At 36.5% G+C, this 21211-nt stretch overlaps 1 protein-coding gene across 3 annotated transcripts; it reads left to right on the top strand.

Moving 5' to 3' along the window:
* Positions 1-8586: 8586 nt before the first annotated feature.
* LOC131996853 (uncharacterized) lies at positions 8587-19435 on the top strand. 3 transcript variants are annotated; one of them, XM_059366977.1, is made up of 2 exons: positions 8587-9138; positions 18195-19435. In XM_059366977.1, the coding sequence occupies exons 1-2, from the start codon at positions 9128-9130 to the stop codon at positions 19078-19080; spliced, it is 897 nt and encodes a 298-aa protein (XP_059222960.1). In that variant the 5' UTR covers positions 8587-9127; the 3' UTR covers positions 19081-19435. The 3 variants fall into 3 exon arrangements, with proteins under 3 accessions (XP_059222960.1, XP_059222961.1, XP_059222959.1); XM_059366978.1 differs by lacking the exon at positions 8587-9138 and adding an exon at positions 11249-11436; XM_059366976.1 differs by lacking the exon at positions 8587-9138 and adding an exon at positions 11249-11473.
* Positions 19436-21211: the final 1776 nt, after the last annotated feature.

Here is a 21211-nt window from a genome sequence, read left to right as displayed (position 1 = left end):
TTTATTGTTCGAATCGTTTTCGAATTTCGAACTGCGGAATGCTGGAAAATGATCGAAATTCGAAAAAATGAAGGAGTTACGTTGGTTTTTTCGAATTTTTTGGATATTAGTTATGCGATTTTGAAGCAATGCTCTAAAGTTTTCAAGGAAATAGGAATGAGTATTGCTTCATCCAGCACCATTACAGAAAGGGATTTTCCTGACGAATCCAACGGTGTCCTCAGAATTTTGAAATTCGCAAAACTAACAATGTTACAGCAATTTCAAACTCACCTCGGTTTTTTTTACCATTTTTCCAATATTAATTATACGATTTTGAGCTTGTTTTTTGAAGAAAAAACATGGGCCTTGCACTAATCCGATGTTTTTGCAATAATCTACAATACTGTATACTCAACTCGAAAAATTTTTTCGCATCAAAAATTTAAAAATTTCATAAGGGGGTAGCCTTTGCTAAAAAAATGCAAAAAAAATAAAATGTGATTTTTTTGCAATAATCTACAATACTGTATACTCAACTCGAAAAATTTTTTCGCATCAAAAATTGAAAAATTTCATAAGGGGGTAGCCTTTGCTAAAAAAATGCAAAAAAAAATAAAATGTGAAATTTCACGTAATTTTGTTTATTGTTCGAATCGTTTTCGAATTTCGAACTGCGGAATGCTGGAAAATGATCGAAATTCGAAAAAATGAAGGAGTTACAGCGTTATTGACCTTAAAAATGACCTTGAATTTTTACGCTAAAATAGATTTGATTTTTGCGATGTTTTTCATAGAAAACTTTACACTATTCCTTCATCCAGCACCACTACGGAAAGAAATTTTCCCCACGAATCCAACGGTGTCTGAAAAATTGTGAAGTTTGCAAAACTAAGGAAGTTACAGCAATTGCAAACTCACGTTGGTTTTTTTGAATTTTTTGGATATTAATTATGCGATTTTGAAGCAATACTCTAAAATTTTCAAGGAAATAGGTAGCCTTTGCTAAAAAAATGCAAAAAAAATAAAATGTGAAATTTCACGTAATTTTGTTTATTGTTCGAATCGTTTTCGAATTTCGAACTGCGGAATGCTGGAAAATGATCGAAATTCGAAAAAATGAAGGAGTTACGTTGGTTTTTTCGAATTTTTTGGATATTAGTTATGCGATTTTGAAGCAATGCTCTAAAGTTTTCAAGGAAATAGGAATGAGTATTGCTTCATCCAGCACCATTACAGAAAGGGATTTTCCTGACGAATCCAACGGTGTCCTCAGAATTTTGAAATTCGCAAAACTAACAATGTTACAGCAATTTCAAACTCACCTCGGTTTTTTTTACCATTTTTCCAATATTAATTATACGATTTTGAGCTTGTTTTTTGAAGAAAAAACATGGGACTTGCACTAATCCGATGTTTTTGCAATAATCTACAATACTGTATACTCAACTCGAAAAATTTTTTCGCATCAAAAATTGAAAAATTTCATAAGGGGGTAGCCTTTGCTAAAAAAATGCAAAAAAAATAAAATGTGATTTTTTTGCAATAATCTACAATACTGTATACTCAACTCGAAAAATTTTTTCGCATCAAAAATTGAAAAATTTCATAAGGGGGTAGCCTTTGCTAAAAAAATGCAAAAAAAAATAAAATGTGAAATTTCACGTAATTTTGTTTATTGTTCGAATCGTTTTCGAATTTCGAACTGCGGAATGCTGGAAAATGATCGAAATTCGAAAAAATGAAGGAGTTACAGCGTTATTGACCTTAAAAATGACCTTGAATTTTTACGCTAAAATAGATTTGATTTTTGCGATGTTTTTCATAGAAAACTTTACACTATTCCTTCATCCAGCACCACTACGGAAAGAAATTTTCCCCACGAATCCAACGGTGTCTGAAAAATTGCGAAGTTTGCAAAACTAAGGAAGTTACAGCAATTGCAAACTCACGTTGGTTTTTTTGAATTTTTTGGATATTAATTATGCGATTTTGAAGCAATACTCTAAAGTTTTCAAGGAAATAGGAATGAGTATTGCTTCGTCCAGCACCATTACAGAAAGGGATTTTCCTGACGAATCCAACGGTGTCCTCAGAATTTTGAAATTCGCAAAACTAACAATGTTACAGCAATTTCAAACTCATCTCGATTTTTTTACCATTTTTCCAATATTAATTATACGATTTTGAGCTTGTTTTTTGAAGAAAAAACATGGGACTTGCACTAATCCGATTTTTTTGCAATAATCTACCATACTGTATACTCAACTCGAAAAATTTTTTCGCATCAAAAATTGAAAAATTTCATAAGGGGGTAGCCTTTGCTAAAAAAATGCAAAAACAAGTAAAAGCGTGCTAAGTTCGGCCGGGCCGAATTTTATATACCCTCCACCATGGATCGCATTTGTCGAGTTCTTTTCCCGGCATCTCTTCTTGGGCAAAAAAAAAAGGATATAAGAAAAGATTTGCTCTTCTATTAGAGCGATATCAAGATATGGTCCGGTTTGGACAACAATTAAATTAGATGTTGGAGACCTGTGTAAAATGTCAGCCAATTCGAATAAGAATTGCGCCCTTTGGGGGCTCATGAAGTAAAATAGAGAGATCGATTTATATGGGAGCTGTATCGGGTTATGGACCGATTCAGACCATAATAAACATGTATTTTGATGGTCATGAGAGAATCCGTCGTACAAAATTTCAGACAAATCGGATAATAATTGGGACCTCTAGAGGCTCAAGAAGTCAAGACCCAAGATCGGTTTATATGGCAGCTATATCAGGTTATGAACCGATTTGAACCATACTTGGCACAGTTGTTGGGTATCATAACAAAACACGTCGTGCAAAATTTCATTCAATCGGATAAGAATTGCGCACTCTAGAGGCTCAAGAAATCAAGACCCCAGATCGGTTATATGGCAGCTATATCAGGTTATGAACCGATTTTAACCATACTTGGCACAGTTGTTGCATATCATAACAAAACACTTCGTGCAAAATTTCATCCCATTCGGATAAGAATAGCGCACTCTAGAGGCTCAAGAAGTCAAGACCCCAGATCGGTTTATATGGCAGCTATATCAGGTTATGAACCGATTTAAACCATACTTGGCACAGTTGTTCGATATCATAACAAAACACGTCGTGCAAAATTTCATTCCAATCGGATAAGAATTGCGCACTCTAGAGGCTCAAGAAATCAAGACCCCAGATCGGTTTATATGGCAGCTATATCAGGTTATGAACCGATTTGAACCAAACTTGGCACAGTTGTTGAATATCTTAACAAAACACGTCGTGCAAAATTTCATCCCAATCGGATAAGAATAGCGCACTCTAGAGGCTCAAGAAGTCAAGACCCCAGATCGGTTTATATGGCAGCTATATCAGGTTATGAACCGATTTAAACCATACTTGGCAGAGTTGTTGCATATCATAACAAAACACGTCGTGCAAAATTTCATCTCAATCGGATAAGAATTACGCACTCTAGAGGCTCAAGAACTCAAGACCCAAGATCGGTTTATATGGCAGCTATATCAAAACATGGACCGATATGGCCCATTTACAATACCAACCGACCTACACTAATAAGAAGTATTTGTGCAAAATTTCAAGAGGTTAGCTTTACTCCTTCGGAAGTTAGCGTGCTTTCGACAGACAGACGGACGGACGGACGGACAGACGGACGGACATGGCTAGATCGACATAAAATTTCACGGCGATCAAGAATATATATACTTTATGGGGTCTCAGTCGAATATTTCGACTAGTTACAAACAGAATGACGAAATTAGTATACCCCCCATCCTATGGTGGAGGGTATAAAAATAAAATGTGAAATTTCACGTAATTTTGATTATTGTTCGAATCGTTTTCGAATTTCGAACTGCGGAATGCTGGAAAATGATCGAAATTCGAAAAAATGAAGGAGTTACAGCGTTATTGACCTTAAAAATGACCTTGAATTTTTACGCTAAAATAGATTTGATTTTGCGATGTTTCTCATAGAAAACTTTACACTATTCCTTCATCCAGCACCACTACGGAAAGAGATTTTCCCCACGAATCCAACGGTGTCTGAAAAATTGTGAAGTTTGCAAAACTAAGGAAGTTACAGCAATTGCAAACTCACGTTGGTTTTTTTGAATTTTTTGGATATTAATTATGCGATTTTGAAGCAATACTCTAAAGTTTTCAAGGAAATAGGAAAGAGTATTGCTTCGTCCAGCACCATTACAGAAAGGGATTTTCCTGACGAATCCAACGGTGTCCTCCGAATTTTGAAATTCGCAAAACTAACAATGTTACAGCAATTTCAAACTCACCTCGATTTTTTTACCATTTTTCCAATATTAATTATACGATTTTGAGCTTGTTTTTTGAAGAAAAAACATGGGACTTGCAAAAATTGAAAAATTTCATAAGCCTTTGCTAAAAAAATGCAAAAAAAAAACAAGTAAAAGCGTGCTAAGTTCGGCCGGGCCGAATCTTATATACCCTCCACCATGGATCGCATTTGTCGATTTGTTTTCCCGGCATCTCTTCTTAGGCTAAAAAGGATATAAGAAAAGAGTTGCTCTGCTATTAAAACGATATCAAGATATGGTCCGGTTCGGACCACAATTAAATTATATGTTGGAGACCTGTGTAAAATTTCAGCCAATTCGTATAAGAATTGCGCCCATTGGGGCTCACGAAGTAAAATAGAGAGAACGATTTATATGGGATCTGTATCGGGCTATAGACCGATTCAGAACATAATAAACACGTTTGTTGATGGTCATGAGAGGATCCGTCGTACAAAATTTCAGGCATATCGAATAATAATTGCGACCTCTAGGGGTCAAGATCGGTTTATATGGCAGCTATATCAAGTTATGAACCGATTTGAACCTTATTTGACACAGTTGTTGAAAGTAAAAATAAAATACGTTATGCAAAATTTCAGCCAAATCGGATAGGAATTGCGCCCTCTAGAAGCTCAAGAAGTCAAATCCCCAGATCTGTTTATATGACAGCTATATCAGGTTATTGACCGATTTCAACCATACTTGGCACAGTTGTTGAATATCATGACGAAATACTTTGTAAAAAAAACTCATTCAAATCGGATAAGAATTGTGCCCTCTAGAGTCTCAAGAAGTCAAGACCCAAGATCGGTTTATATGGCAGCTATATCAGGTTATGGACCGATTTGAACCATACTTGGCACAGTTGTTGGATATCATAACAAAACACGTCGTGCAAAATTTCATTCCAATCGGATAAGAATTGGTAGCCTTTGCTAAAAAAATGCAAAAAAAATAAAATGTGAAAATTCACGTAATTTTGTTTATTGTTCGAATCGTTTTCGAATTTCGAACTGCGGAATGCTGGAAAATGATCGAAATTCGAAAAAATGAAGGAGTTACAGCGTTATTGACCTTAAAAATGACCTTGAATTTTTACGCTAAAATAGATTTGATTTTTGCGATGTTTTTCATAGAAAACTACACTATTCCTTCATCCATCACCACTACGGAAAGAGATTTTCCCCACGAATCCAACGGTGTCTGAAAAATTGTGAAGTTTGCAAAACTAAGGAAGTTACAGCAATTGCAAACTCACGTTGGTTTTTTTGAATTTTTTGGATATTAATTATGCGATTTTGAAGCAATACTCTAAAGTTTTCAAGGAAATAGGAAAGAGTATTGCTTCGTCCAGCACCATTAAAGAAAGGGATTTTCCTGACGAATCCGACCTCGATTTTTTTACCATTTTTCCAATAATAATTATACGATTTTGAGCTTGTTTTTTGAAGAAAAAACATGGGACTTGCACTAATCCGATTTTTTTTGCAATAATCTACAATACTGTATACTCAACTCGAAAAATTTTTTCGCATCAAAAATTGAAAAATTTCATAAGGGGGTAGCCTTTGCTAAAAAAAAGCAAAAAAAATAAAATGTGAAATTTCACGTAATTTTGTTTATTGTTCGAATCGTTTTCGAATTTCGAACTGCGGAATGCTGGAAAATGATCGAAATTCGAAAAAATGAAGGAGAAAGGAAAGTTTTCAAGGAAATAGGAAAGAGTATTGCTTCGTCCAGCACCATTACAGAAAAGGATTTTCCTGACGAATCCAACGGTGTCCTCAGAACTTTGAAATTCGCAAAACTAACAATGTTACAGCAATTTCAAACTCACCTCGATTTTTTTTACCATTTTTCCAATATTAATTATACGATTTTGAGCTTGTTTTTTGAAGAAAAAACATGGGACTTGCACTAATCCGATTTTTTTGCAATAATCTACAATACTGTATACTCAAATCGAAAAATTTTTTCGCATCAAAAATTGAAAAAATTTTTGCTAAAAAAAATGCAAAAAAAATAAAATGTGAAATTTCACGTAATTTTGTTTATTGTTCGAATCGTTTTCGAAATTCGAACTGCGGAATGCTGGAAAATGATCGAAATTCGAAAAAATGTAGGAGTTACAGTGTTTTTGACCTTGAATTTTTACGCCAAAAAAGATTTGGTTTTTGCGATGTTTTCCATAGAAAACTTTACACTATTGCTTCATCTAGTGCCACTACGGAAAGAGATTTTTCTCACGAATCCAACGGTGTCTGAAAAATTGTAAAGTTTGCAAAGCTAAGGAAGTTACAGCAATTGCAAACTCTCGATGGTTTTTTTGAATTTTTTATACCCTCCACCATAAGATGGGGGGTATACTAATTTCGTCATTCTGTTTGTAACTACTCGAAATATTCGTCTGAGACCCCATAAAGTACATATATTCTTGATCGTCGTGACATTTTATGTCGATCTAGCTATGTTCGTCCGTCTGTCCGTCCGTCCGTCCGTCCGTCCGTCCGTCCGTCTGTCTGTCGAAAGCAGGCTAACTTCCGAAGGAGTAAAGCTAGCCTCTTGAAATTTTGCACAAATGTTTCTTATTAGTGTAGGTCGGTTGGTATTGTAAATGGGCCATATCGGTCCATGTTTTGATATAGCTGCCATATAAACCGATCTTGGGTCTTGAGTTCTTGAGCCTCTAGAGTGCGCAATTCTTATCCGATTCGAATGAAATTTTGTACGGCGTGTTTTTTTATGATATCCAACAACTGCGCCAAGTATGGTTCAAATCGGTCCATAACCTGATATAGCTGCCATATAAACCGATCTTGGGTCTTGACTTCTTGAGCCTCTAGAGGGCGCAATTCTTATCCGATTGAAATGAAATTTCGCACGACGAGTTTTGTTATGATATCCAACAACTGTGCCAAGTATGGTTCAAATCGGTCCATAACCTGATATAGCTGCCATATAAACCGATATTGGGTCTTGACTTCTTGAGCCTCTAGAGTGCGCAATTCTTATCCGATTGAAATGAAATTTTGTACGGCGTGTTTTTTTATGATATCCAACAACTGCGCCAAGTATGGTTCAAATTGGTCCATAACCTGATATAGCTGCCATATAAACAGATCTGGGGATTTGACTTCTTGAGCTTCTAGAGGGCGCAATTCCTATCCGATTTGGCTGAAATTTTGCATTACGTATTTTATTTTTACTTTCAACAACTGTGTCAAATAAGGTTCAAATCGGTTCATAACCTGATATAGCTGCCATATAAACCGATCTTGGATCTTGACTTCTTGACCCCTAGAAGTCGCAATTATTATTACCGATATGCCTGAAATTTTGTGCGACGGATCCTCTCATGACCATCAACAAATGTGTTTATTATGGTCTGAATCGGTCTATAGCCCGATACAGATCCCATATAAATCGTTCTCTCTATTTTACTTCGTGAGCCCCAATGGGCGCAATTCTTATACGAATTGGCTGAAATTTTACACAGGTCTCCAACATATAATTTAATTGTGGTCCGAACCGGACCATATCTTGATATCGTTTTAATAGCAAAGCAACTCTTTTCTTATATCCTTTTTTGCCTAAGAAGAGATGCCGGGAAAAGAACTCGACAAATGCGATCCATGGTGGAGGGTATATAAGATTCGGCCCGGCCGAACTTAGCACGCTTTTACTTGTTGGATATTAATTATGCGATTTTGAAGCAATACTCTAAAGTTTTCAAGGAAATAGAAATGAGTCCAGCACCATTACGGTAAGGGCTTTTCTTGACAAATCCAACGGTGTCCTCAGAATTTTGAAATTCGCAAAACTAACAATGTTACAGCAATTTCAAACTCACCTCGATTTTTTTTACCATTTTTCCAATATTAATTATACGATTTTGAGCTTGTTTTTTGAAGAAAAAACATGGGACTTGCACTTATCCGATTTTTTTGCAATAATCTACAATACTGTATACTCAACTCGAAAAATTTTTTCGCATCAAAAATTGCCTTTGCTAAAAAATGCAAAAAAAAAAATAAAATGTGAAATTTTACGTAATTTTGTTTTTTGTACGAATCGTTTTCGAATTTCGAACTGCGGAATGCTGGAAAATGATCGAAATTCGAAAAAATGAAGGAGGTACAGCGTTGTTGACCTTGAAAACGACCTTGAATTTTTACGCCAAAAAAGATTAGTCGGCACCGACGCTTTTTTCTGAAACGTATCTGTTGAACTCCGTTCTACAAACTATTGAACTTTAGAAATTAAGAAATGAATTAACTGAAATACTTAATGAATTGAATTCTTAGATACCATTAATTAAACAAAGCGGTCACCTTAAACCCTTTCTTTGTCATATGAAGAAAGCTTTTACTCAATTTAAGTTAACATGTTGTCCCTTTCTTTGCTGAATTAACTTAAACTAATTGTTGTATGTTCTAAATCAGTATGTCTGCCTGACGCTTTGTATTTTAAGTTTACTTGTGCATAATCATCTGAACTGGTAAGCTGCCGCTGTCCACAATAAACTTACATACTGTAACTGAATTCTAAAATACTGCATTTTTTATTCCATTTTATTTCGTTGAAACTGCTTACAAATCTGGGAGCCCTTAATTTACCTACATACAGTCCATTACAGTTAAAGCCTACCCTGGATTCGTACATGGTCCTTTCGAACCGTCAGAGGAACTGTTAAAACAACATAATTTTTTTTTTTTTTTGGAAAAAAAAACTGGATCACGTCCACCGCATATCATAAATTACCGCACTTACAAATCATCCTCATCAAGTTTATAATGGAAAAAAGGTATGTAAAATTTATTACTTTGTGAACGGATAGGAATTGTGGAGTTTGAAAATATTTTGAATTTGTTTCGTAAAATTACTTACGAAATTCAAAAAAGAAAAAAAAATTTACAAGTGAAAATTTACTTCAGTTTATCTGTTCAAAGTGGCACAAAGTCAAAGCATTCGAATCTTCTTTGTACATAATACTTGTGTAAGAACAGCTTTTCACGAAAGCGCCCAGTTAAGTATTCATGTGCAACCCTTTCATTTGATAAAAATCGTGGTACTTCACACGCACCAAAAACAATCTTATATTTTGGCGTTAATAAACGCACCGCATCATAGCTACATATATGTATGTATGCTAATTTATGTTAAGAGCACAGGTCTCTTAAAAAAAAAAAAAAAAAAAAAATAAAAAAAAAAAAAAAAAAAAAAAAAGAAGAATCAAAATTCAATCATATTTGCTGTTGTATTTCGTGGTATGTAATTATTGCCAAAAAAAAAGACGAAAATAAGGTAATAATTTTCTGCGCTCTGGCATATGCGTACTTCTGAGTAAAAAGAATAGGCAAAATCTATGTTAAACCCCTTACGCATATTAACAGCCGCGGAAGAGATGACAACCAAAAGTACTCTCTTACAATCAATTAAATTTGCTCTTTAAAATCCACCTTGCTTGTCAGTAAAATCTGCAACATTTTTTTCTTGACATCTATGTCTTTAACATACTGACATACCACCGACAGTCGGCATTATCTTCACTGGCTTCTAAAATCTATAGAGAATCATACACACTTTGCCGCACAAACATAACCTCAGTCAACATATGCCCTAAAACACACCAGCCCCGATCACCCGAACAGTTATCATACGAGACAAGACGAAAGGGAGAAAGAAATTGGCAAATTATTGAAGTAGCAAAGCCAAAGTCATCGTCTACTTCGTCTTTACCACTTGATCCACCTCAGAGTTTGCCATCGTCATTTTACCGCCCTTTTTTGGATTTTTTTATTTCAATTCTGTCTTTGCTTTGCATAGAAAAAAGAGTTGGTACACTCATCGCATGTATACATAATATGTTGTTGCATTTATTTGAAGGAGGGACATCTCTTTGAAAGCATACGTTTAACATCAATACACTCTTTGTTTACTTATACCACCCGCCTGCTGTGTTACTGCGTGATGAGTGGCTGCCATTTCGCACACACGGATTAAATCTCTTACCATCGGCACCATTACGCATTCGTCATAAAGTTGCTGCTGCTTTTATATGTGACTGCGCAGCTCCAAATCTCTTTGATTTACCACTGCTCTTCTTAAAGTTGCTGCTGCCTTTATAAGTAACAGCGCACCTCCAAATCTCTTTGATCTGCCACTGCTCTCCTTAGAATTGCTGCTGCCTTTACGAAAAACAGCATAGCTCCAAATCTCTTTGATTTACTTCATCTTCATTACATATGAGTGGCCAAGTGCACTGCGCATGTCCAAATATATTCTCTTTTATTGTTTTTATAATATTGCACAGGGTTGCCGGATACCCATTTTCAGAAATCGACAACGCTATCCAAGAAATACCCTATCCATTGTTTGTATAAATTATACAACAATATTTAAAAAGTTTCATGAAATATCGATTTCATTGCCAATTTGATTATACGCACAAGACCTACATCAATACGACCAGATTTTCAACTTTATATATCCGATCCGGAAAACTGACACACAAGCCCAGCATCAATTGCCAATGTGGCATCACTGTTTTTGTACATTGGGATTTGCCTCATTTACTGTCACACGATTTAATTCTTAGGAAAGAGAGAGGCTTGCGTAAAGTGTTAGAAAGCCGGTATGTCATTTTGATTAATAACTGATGCTGTAAAGTTCATTTCTGAAGAGGAAGAATAAGAACATTGTTAAAAGATTAAATAGTTAAAAAGAATTTACAAAAGCATAGTTTTACAAGAAGGAGACGTTTGGAAAATTTGTTGAAGTCAATCAAGAAGTGTTGAAAATTGCCACAATAAGCCGGAAAGAAATTTAATTTGAAGAAAGTACGGAGAAATACAGTGAACCAAGAAGTGAAAGAGGGAAAGAGGCGCTAAAATTATCAAAGTTGGAATTTTTTTTATGATGTGTTCTCTGCACCGTTTGGAATAACCAGTCTTGAGGTGAAGGAAGTTCCAATACATGTATTCTGGTTGTTAATTTGGACAGACGACGTTTACCATTGATGATTGTTGGTTTGCCTAACGGTGCACGAAAATCCATTCCAAGACGAACACACATATGGATGGTTCTACAAGGGCAGCAAGAGGTGAGAGGCTGACAGTCAAGAATATTTGGTATAGTGGGTGAGTGTTTGAACATTTGTGGTTGTGTAGGGTTGCCAACATTTTATATAAAAGTGCTACAATCGAAATAGAGGAAATTGAAGACGGAAAGTTGCAAATATAAGAAGTTTTTATTTGCACATAAAGGAGTCTGGTTGGCATTAACTGTGTTCGTTTACCTAAGAATTTGTGCAAATCTGTAAAGATTATTACCGAAAGTCATTCGCGTACTTTATTTGCAAGCAGAATTGCTACTGTCCTGCAAATTTTACCGGAGGATTTTTACTGGGAAAATAAACGAACAGGCATATTACGAAATTGAATTTAGTCTGGAATTTTGTAAAATTTATTGGAAAGTTTCAAAGTGTTCAGTCTAAATTTTCGATTCATCGATTTTGTGGCCGGAAACTTATCAATTATAAGAACGAGACATTTTGGAAAGAAAGAATATATCGATAGATATATGTTCAAGGGAAAGCCACCCTCATCATTATTTCTACAGACATATATACATATTATTCGTCAATTTTTCATTTGTATACGCTGCAAATTTGAATTTAATTACTGATACCTTTGGGGAGAACAAAACCGTCCATTGTATGTCATTGGGCTCATACCCGCAACACGACAATTTTTATCTGCATTAAATTTTGGAAAGATTATTTATATTGAATTTATCGTGAATGTGTGATATTCTAAGTATACGCGCTGGGTCATTTCTCATTCTGAGAAATTGAGTTTATGCCCAAATTTGTTGTTGGTTACCATTTGCATTTAGAATAACCCTAGTTTAGAGATTAGGAATACCAATAGATTTGAAATCTATGTCTCAAATTTAGCAAAATCGGCAATCTGGTTGGAGGTTTGTGGAGGACAATAACAAGAGGCCACAGCCTTCACGTTTACTTTACTTTTCAACTGAAATTTATCTTGGAAGTTTATTGGATCAAAGGCGAACTTACAATACCGTTAATTCGCTACGCCATACGACTGGTATTGGCCATACTACTGTATTATACAAATTGGTCTTGGCGGCCTTGCGAGGATTTAGGATTATTTGGGATTTGGAATTGACTTCTCTTTAATAAATTTGAACAGCATTGATCTATTATTCTCGCACGTACAATTGACTTCCTTATTTGCACTGTTTGAAGATATCTGTATGCCTTTCTTTATTACCATTCTTCTGAACTAAGATTGATCTATATAACTGGGGAAAGACATTAATTTCAGTTGAACTCTTTAATATATATTGTCTGCAAAGCTTGGAAGAGAAACATTTTCAAGGCTCTATTGAAGAAAAATTTAGATTTATGTTAATTGAGGCTATTTGGGTATTACTATTAGTTGGAGAATTGTTCATTTCGTTGTGAAATATATATTTCGAGATATTTATTTGTTAATTGATCTGATCATTTCCTTGTGGGATTGCTTAGTTTGTTGTAATCGCTCCTATACGGAAAATTAATTTTATCTAGGCCCTAGTGCGGGGTTTGTTCACTGTTAAGATTTTCTGAAAAAAATGTCATCGAAGAAGTTCATCTTCTTTTCTGACCAGCTGGTCACATTCTGCGCCAACTTTGCAACTATCGATGTTACTGAGCATACGTTGTCAAGTTTGAAAGTCGATCTGGACGATTTAGATCGTCGTTGGCGCACTTTGACCCAAGTTTATGAAAATTCAATGACCACTGATCCAGGTCCAACTAAGGAGGAAAAGGAATCTATTCACTCAAAGTTTAACGAGTCGTGCAGGTCCTATAAAGCATGTAAGACTTCAATGCTTGACTTGATGGATATAGAACAAGGGAAAATGGATAGGTCATCACGGCCATCTGGGATTATTGAAACCGAAACTGAAACTGGGTATTCCCTAAAAGTTCCTCCATGTGATACCGAACTATTTAGCGGTGGTTATGATAAATGGCCAAGCTTCAGAGATATGTTCACAGCCATTTATATCAAACATCCAAAACTGTCTCCTGCCCAGAAATTGTTCCACTTAAGGTCGAAAACCCGGGGTGAAGCCAACCAAATTGTTAAACAATTTAGTTTAACCGATAATAATTTTCAACTGGCTTGGGAAGCACTGCGACAGCGCTACGAGAATAAGCGCATTCTTATCAACCACCAACTTAGGAAGATATTTGAGAGTGATCGCGTTACATCTGAGAAGGGGAAAGCTTTGCGGAATTTGCAATTTACGATTAATAACTGTCTTTCGGTTCTTAAAACTTATAACATAGCTGTTATTTCATGGGATCCCATATTAGTTTATTGGGTATCTTCAAGGCTGCCTGAAGAAACTCTGACTGCTTGGGAAAACTCCCTAAATGATCATAAGCAAATGCCTACTTGGAACCAACTTGATGATTTTATTTCAAAGCGACTCGATATGTTGGAATCGATATCAGATATGAGGAAACCCTCAAACCAACAAACGACTCCATAAAGAACGAATAATTATCACGCTAAAACTGATCAGAAATTTAGACCCTGTAAGGCCTGTGGGCAAAATCATTCCCTGCGCACTTGTCCAAAATTCAAGTCTTGGCATCTTGGTCAAAAACGAAAGTTTATTGCTACAAACAAGATATGCGAAAACTGTTTGTCTTATGGTCATAAATCTGAAAGTTGTAGAAGCGACAAACTTTGTCAAGAATGTCAACGATCTCACCACACTTTACTGCACCCTGAGTCTAATCATAGTACGAATCCAAGTAATCAGCAAACACAGGTTTCGGCATACCATGTTGACACGCAACATGAAGACGTACCGTCTACTTCAGCTGAGGCTTATTCTGGTCAAATTTCGTATGTTCAGTCGAATTTTGCACATTCTGGTCATTGTACTATTTTGCCAACCGCTTTAATTGACTTGGAACACTTAGGAACCAATTTCACTGTTCGAGTCTTTATTGATCAAGGGTCCCAAGAGTCATTTATCTCAAATAGAATTGTCAATCGTTATTCAATACCCACTAAGAAAGCGTTTACGACGATTTCTGGATTGGGTGACACTGTTTTAGAGAATTCTTCGAAACTCTGCAATATAACGCTAAGATCTAGGAAATCTGAGTTCAAACTGAAGGCAACAGCGGTTGTAATTTCCAACTTGAACCATTTGATGCCGTCTTCCACTACTACCATATCCAATTGGTCTGATTTGAGAAATATGGACTTAGCTGATCCCAATTTCTATAAACCTGCACAAATAGACATGTTATTGGGTAGTGACATTCTCCCGTCTATTTTGAAATCTGGGGTGCAAAAGAATATATCTGGTAACCTCTTGGCACAAGAAACTGAGTTTGGTTGGATATTAAGTGGCCCATCTAGAACTGTAACTTCTTTCGCATCTTTCGTTGCATGCTCTAATACACTCAATGAACAAGTAAAGAAATTTTGGGAACTTGAGGAGATTCCATCATCAAAGAGTTTATCGGATGATGATGTTTGGTGCGAAAATTTTTACAAGACTACTACTGTGCGCCGATCTGACGGAAGATATTTGGTTAGATTACCATTTCACCACGACTTACCCCCCAGTATAGCTCTCGGATCGTCGAGACGAGCTGCTATGGGTCAATATCTTCATATGGAGAAGACTTTAGAAAAATCCCCTGATCTGGCAAAGGAATATAATAGCGTATTATCAGAATACCTTGAACTCGACCATATGGAGCCCACTGTTTCCACAGAAATTTGCCTGAGATCGAAATATTTATCCTTCTATCTTCCACACCACGCTGTCGTTAAGCCTGAACGTACTACGACAAAAGTTAGAGTTGTATTTAACGCCTCAAAGAAAACATCAACTGGTTGTTCTTTGAATGATATTCTGCACACTGGTCCTATATTACAAAACGATTTAATGAATGTCATTTTACGTTGGCGTTTCTTTAGATATGTTTTTAACGGTGACATCCAAAAGATGTACCGACAAATATATGTACACCCAGAAGATAGAGAGTTTCAACGAATTTTATTTCGAAACTCCTCAACTGGAAAAATCACGGACTTTCGTCTCAAAACTGTTACCTTTGGAGTAAACTGTGCTCCATACTTGGCAATAAGGACCTTAGTGCAACTAAGCGAAGATGGAAGGTCGAGTCATCCTGTTGCATCATCAATTTTGAAGCATCAAATATATGTTGATGATATATTGTCTGGTTCTCATTCTTTATCGGAAACAGAATCCTATTTATTAGAACTCATTGACTTACTAAATTCTGCTGGATTTCCACTAAAAAAGTTAACGGCAAATCACCCCCAAATCCTGAAACAAATGCCCCCCGAGGATCTTCTCAACGAAGATTTCCTCAAGCTTGAGGATACCAGTGAAACCAAAACTCTTGGCATTCGATGGAATGCTATGGCTGACAATTTTTACTATAGTGTTTCAAACATTGAGTTCCCTGACAACCCACTTACTAAAAGGAAAATATTATCTATCGTTGCCAAAATATTTGATCCCGCTGGATGGTTAGCTCCCATCGTGGTTGTAGCTAAAGTTCTTCTGCAGCAACTGTGGATCGATGGTACTGACTGGGATGAAGAAGTCAAACCGCACTCGCTTGAAAAATGGCATTACTTCATTTCAAACTTTTCTGAAATTGAATCTATCAAGATTCCCCGCTGGATTCACTATTCCCCTGAAAAACTGATTCAAATTCATGGGTTCTGTGATGCTTCTGAGAAAGCATACTGCGCCTGCATCTATATCTGTACTATTTCGAATGGAGAAATTAGAACTTCTAACTTACTTGCTTCGAAAAGCAAAGTAGCACCGCTAAAAACTGTAAGCTTACCCAGACTTGAATTATGCGGCGCCACATTACTGTCAAAACTGTTAAAGTCTATCTGTCGAAATATGAACATTTCCGTCACTGACATTTATCTTTGGTCTGACTCGACAATTACCTTGGCGTGGTTGGACAAACCACCGTTTCATTGGAAGACATTTGTCGCTAATAAGATTTCTGAAATATTGGATAATGTTGGTAACGCAACATGGAGGCACGTTCCAACAAATGAGAATCCTGCCGATTTAGGAACTCGTGGATGCACTGCTTCGGAACTTAAAGATAATTCTCTTTGGTGGAATGGCCCAAAATGGTTGTTAAAATCATCAGAGTTTTGGCCGAAACCAACTACATTTAAAGAACCTGATCTCGAACGGAAAGCGTCCACTTTTCACACCGAGACACAAACTGATAATATACTGGATCGGTTTTCTTCGTTCAATCGAGCTTTACGTGTCATCTGCTTCGTATATCGTTTTATAAATAAATGCAAAAAACAATCCATTCCTGAAACTGATTGTATTACTAAAGACGAAATATCTATCACTAAACTTAACCTTATAAAAATGGCTCAACGTATGTATTACCCTTCCGAATATAAAGCGCTTACGAATAACTTACCTATTAGTTCTAAAAGTCGACTTTTAACTTTGAACCCCATTCTTGATGAACACAAACTGATACGAGTTCATGGTCGTTTAGCCAATTCTGATTTAAGCTACAATGAACGGCATCCGATAATATTACCAGAGAAATCACGGTTTTGCAAACTGTTTATAGAATTTACTCACAAAATGTTGTTACATTCAGAGCACCAGATTATGCTGAGGGCAATTCGACAGGAATTTTATATAATACGCTTAAAAAGCGCAGTTAAAAACTGTATAAGGAAATGTCGTACCTGTGCATTATACAAGCATCGCATTCGCACTCAAATAATGTCGTCACTGCCGCCTGAACGATGCACTTTTTCGTTACCATTTACACACACTGGTGTAGACTTTGCGGGACCCTTTGAGTTGAAGACGTCAAGACTTCGAAATGCGAAACTGCAAAAAGGATACGCTGCCATATTTGTGTGTTTGTCAACCCGAGCCGTTCATTTGGAGACCTGCTCCGAACTTACAACTGAGGCCTTCCTATCCACCTTCAGCCGATTTGTTGGGCGAAGAGGATATCCTAGCAAGGTTTTTTCTGATAACGGAACAAATTTCGTTGGCGCGAGTAGGTCATTATCTGCTGAATACAAAACATTTCTGAAAAATGTACAAAGATCGGTTTCTGAGAAGTATATTTTGCACGAGTTTTCATGGCATTTCATTCCTCCTCACGCCCCACACATGGGAGGTTTATGGGAGGCGGCTGTAAAGAGCATGAAAACGCATTTACGGAAGGTTGCTGCTAATATCAAATTTACTTTTGAAGAATTTTCCACTCTGCTTGTTAGAATCGAAAGTATTCTGAACTCTAGACCGCTGTCCCCTATAAGCGAAGACCCAACTGATTTGATTCCATTGACCCCTGGCCATCTACTGAGGGGAGCTGCTTTAATCGCTGTCCCTGAAGACTATTCTGATAATTTGACTCTGATAAATCGATGGCAAAGACTTAAGGCTTTACAAATTCAATTTGCAAAGCGATGGAAGACAGAGTACATTTCTGAGCTTCAGCGAAGATATAAATGGAAGTCTGTCCAACAAAATCTGAAAACTGACGACTTCGTTGTGGTTAAGGAGGACAATCTTCCTCCCAGTGAATGGTTACTAGGTCGAGTAGAAAAGGTCTTTAGAGGGCAAGATTCTAATGTTCGCGTAGCTGAAATACGAACTCGAAATGGATTACTGACTCGCCCCTTGGTCAAACTCTGCATTCTTCCCACTGCCTAATATTAGTATTCTCCACATCCGTTCACAACTTAATAAATTTTACGTTTACAGCTCTGCAAATAGTCTACCAAAGTGCCGCATCTGCCATCAAAGGCATGCACTGAAAAATTGCTTTCAGTTTAACAAAATGGATGTCTTCGAGCGGCGGAAGGTAGTCAAGGATAAAGGGTTCTGTTTTAAATGCCTTTGCTCGGCCCATACTCGTGATTGGTGCCCTTCCCGAAAAACATGCTTGGTTTGCAATAACAACCACCACACCATGCTTCATACGGATAATAATAATAAGAGGAAAGCTAGCCAGCAGAACTACTCTTCATGGCAAAACAACCATCCGAAGCCATCAAGCTCCCAGAACTCGTCTTCTGGACGTCGCTCCATAACCCCTTCCAGTTCACGGAGAACATCCAATATGAGACGCCACCGTTCGCCAAAACCATCCGTACATGAAAGGTTAAGTCAGCGATCGAAATCACATGTATTTTCTCCTACAGCTTTGGCACGTGCTCTGACTACAAACGGTCCTGATAAAATTCGGCTGATGCTAAACTCTGGTGGAATACAGACCTTCATATTGCGTTCAATGGTTCAGCGGCTACATCTTCAGACTACACGGAAAGAACACACTGATTTCTGCACTGTTACTCTGCAGTCCTATCATGATCCCTCAGTTAAAATACAAATAACTGGAATTGTCAAATCCAAGTTCGACATTCCTCTGCCCAAAGATACTGTTGAGAAAGAATTGCAATCTATATACGATCATATCACCACGTTAGCTGACCCGCACTTCTTCAAGCCGTCGGACATTGAAATTATAATTGGAAATGATCAATTGTCCAAAATACTTCTGGCTGGCATGATTCAAACCTCCTCGTCCATGCCCATAGCCCAAAGCACCATCTTCGGTTGGATTATATCCGGAGCTTGTACGTACTAAATTGCAATGCTGCAAGGGAGGCGGCATGTTGAACTCCGTTCTACAAACTATTGAACTTTAGAAATTAAGAAATGAATTAACTGAAATACTTAATGAATTGAATTCTTAGATACCATTAATTAAACAAAGCGGTCACCTTAAACCCTTTCTTTGTCATATGAAGAAAGCTTTTACTCAATTTAAGTTAACATGTTGTCCCTTTCTTTGCTGAATTAACTTAAACTAATTGTTGTATGTTCTAAATCAGTATGTCTGCCTGACGCTTTGTATTTTAAGTTTACTTGTGCATAATCATCTGAACTGGTAAGCTGCCGCTGTCCACAATAAACTTACATACTGTAACTGAATTCTAAAATACTGCATTTTTTATTCCATTTTATTTCGTTGAAACTGCTTACAAATCTGGGAGCCCTTAATTTACCTACATACAGTCCATTACAGTTAAAGCCTACCCTGGATTTGTACAGTATCTTTAAATTGCCTGAAAATACTTCAAACTTTATTATAGATCTAGAAATGAATGATGAGGATGGACACAAATATACCCTACAACTACACCTGCAATACATCTGGCGATCGCTGTTTGACGTAACATAGATAGACTACCAAACTTCCTCAGGAAAATAGTGTTGGAAAAGAATATATTCGGGCCAAAATCTGTTAACGATCTTTTATCTCATAATGGGGAAGCAAATTTAGAAGTTATTACAAGCAATTCCATGTGGTATTATTGAAGTTCCAGACTGGGTAAATATAAAGAAAGAAACAGAAAATGCAATGGGAAGCAATACAAGTATTTACAAAAACCTAGATTATTATAGGGGATCTCTACACTTGAATGAGCAATACGATCAAAAAACATACGATGGATAATGAAAGCCAGAGCTGATATGCTTTTCTGAATGCCAATAACTATTCAGCGAGTGGAGAACAAACTCCATGCCCACTCTGTAATCTCCAGAAAGGGAAAAAATTCATCATTTTCTGGGAAATTGTCCAATATTAGCCGGTATCAGATTGCAAGTCTTTGGAATAGACTATCTACCACCATATCAAATTATTGACATACTACAATAAATGGACATCGAAGTGATAACTGGGAAAATCTACTACGATATATGAGAACAGCAATGAATTTCAGATCATAAAGCCTAATGAATATCAATAATTTTGTATGTACATTTGTAATAAATGCAAAAACAATATCCTAAAACATAATATATTATAATTATTTTTGCCTCGGCAGACGACAGCATTCATTTGAGAAACTTATAAATTTAATCCAAAAAAGTTGTAATATAAAAATATGTATACTGTTATTTATAATAAAGGAATACTTATTACTTCTAGCAGTCGGTACGGCCCAAATTTGGTCCTTCGTTACTGGTTTTTGGCTGATTTGGCAGAAATTTTGTACTTTAAGTACACATGTGCACTTCGAATAAGTATGTTTGGATAAATTTTTTATAGAATCCATAGCGGCGAACTCCCAAGGTTTGTAATTCGGTTTAGCAATAATATGCATGCATTTAGTACTTTTTTGCTCTTTTAAAAAACTAAATTGGGTGAGTGCAGCTCTCACATAAATGTATCCTCTGGTTTGACAACTCAAATTGTTTTATAACCAACTCGATCCATTCAGGTACATATAGCTCGGCCAACCGGACTTTAAGTTTAGTACGCATTTTACTCTAGTAGAGAGTAGAGAGGATTATTATCTGCTCAGCCCGTTTGTCTTTTCAGTTTCATTTGGGTTTCTATGATAACTCAACAAGTAAAAGGGCGTCAAGTTCGGCCGGACCGAACCTTGGATACCCATCACCTCGGGTATAATGTAAACCACCTTTCGTCAAAATTCGGTAAAAAATGCATACCTTATGCCTCATAGCAGCTAATCGAAATATGTTCCGATTTGGACCAAATACTAATAAGTACAAATCTTTGCTCAATTGTGTATAACAAAATATTGGTTTTTTTAGTAGCTATATCTGACAATAAACCGATCTGAACCATATACGAAGCGAATGTCAAAAAGCCTAACATAAGTCACTGTGTGGAAGGGCCTAACACTACTCACTGTCCCAAATTTCACTACTCACCGTCCCAAATAAATCGAGAGAACGGTCTATAT

The sequence above is a fragment of the Stomoxys calcitrans genome, chromosome 4 (assembly GCF_963082655.1).
Source record: "Stomoxys calcitrans chromosome 4, idStoCalc2.1, whole genome shotgun sequence".
NCBI lineage: Eukaryota > Metazoa > Arthropoda > Insecta > Diptera > Muscidae > Stomoxys > Stomoxys calcitrans.
The sequence above is the reverse complement of the archived record's forward strand: the minus strand, read 5'-3'. Positions and strand labels throughout refer to the sequence as shown.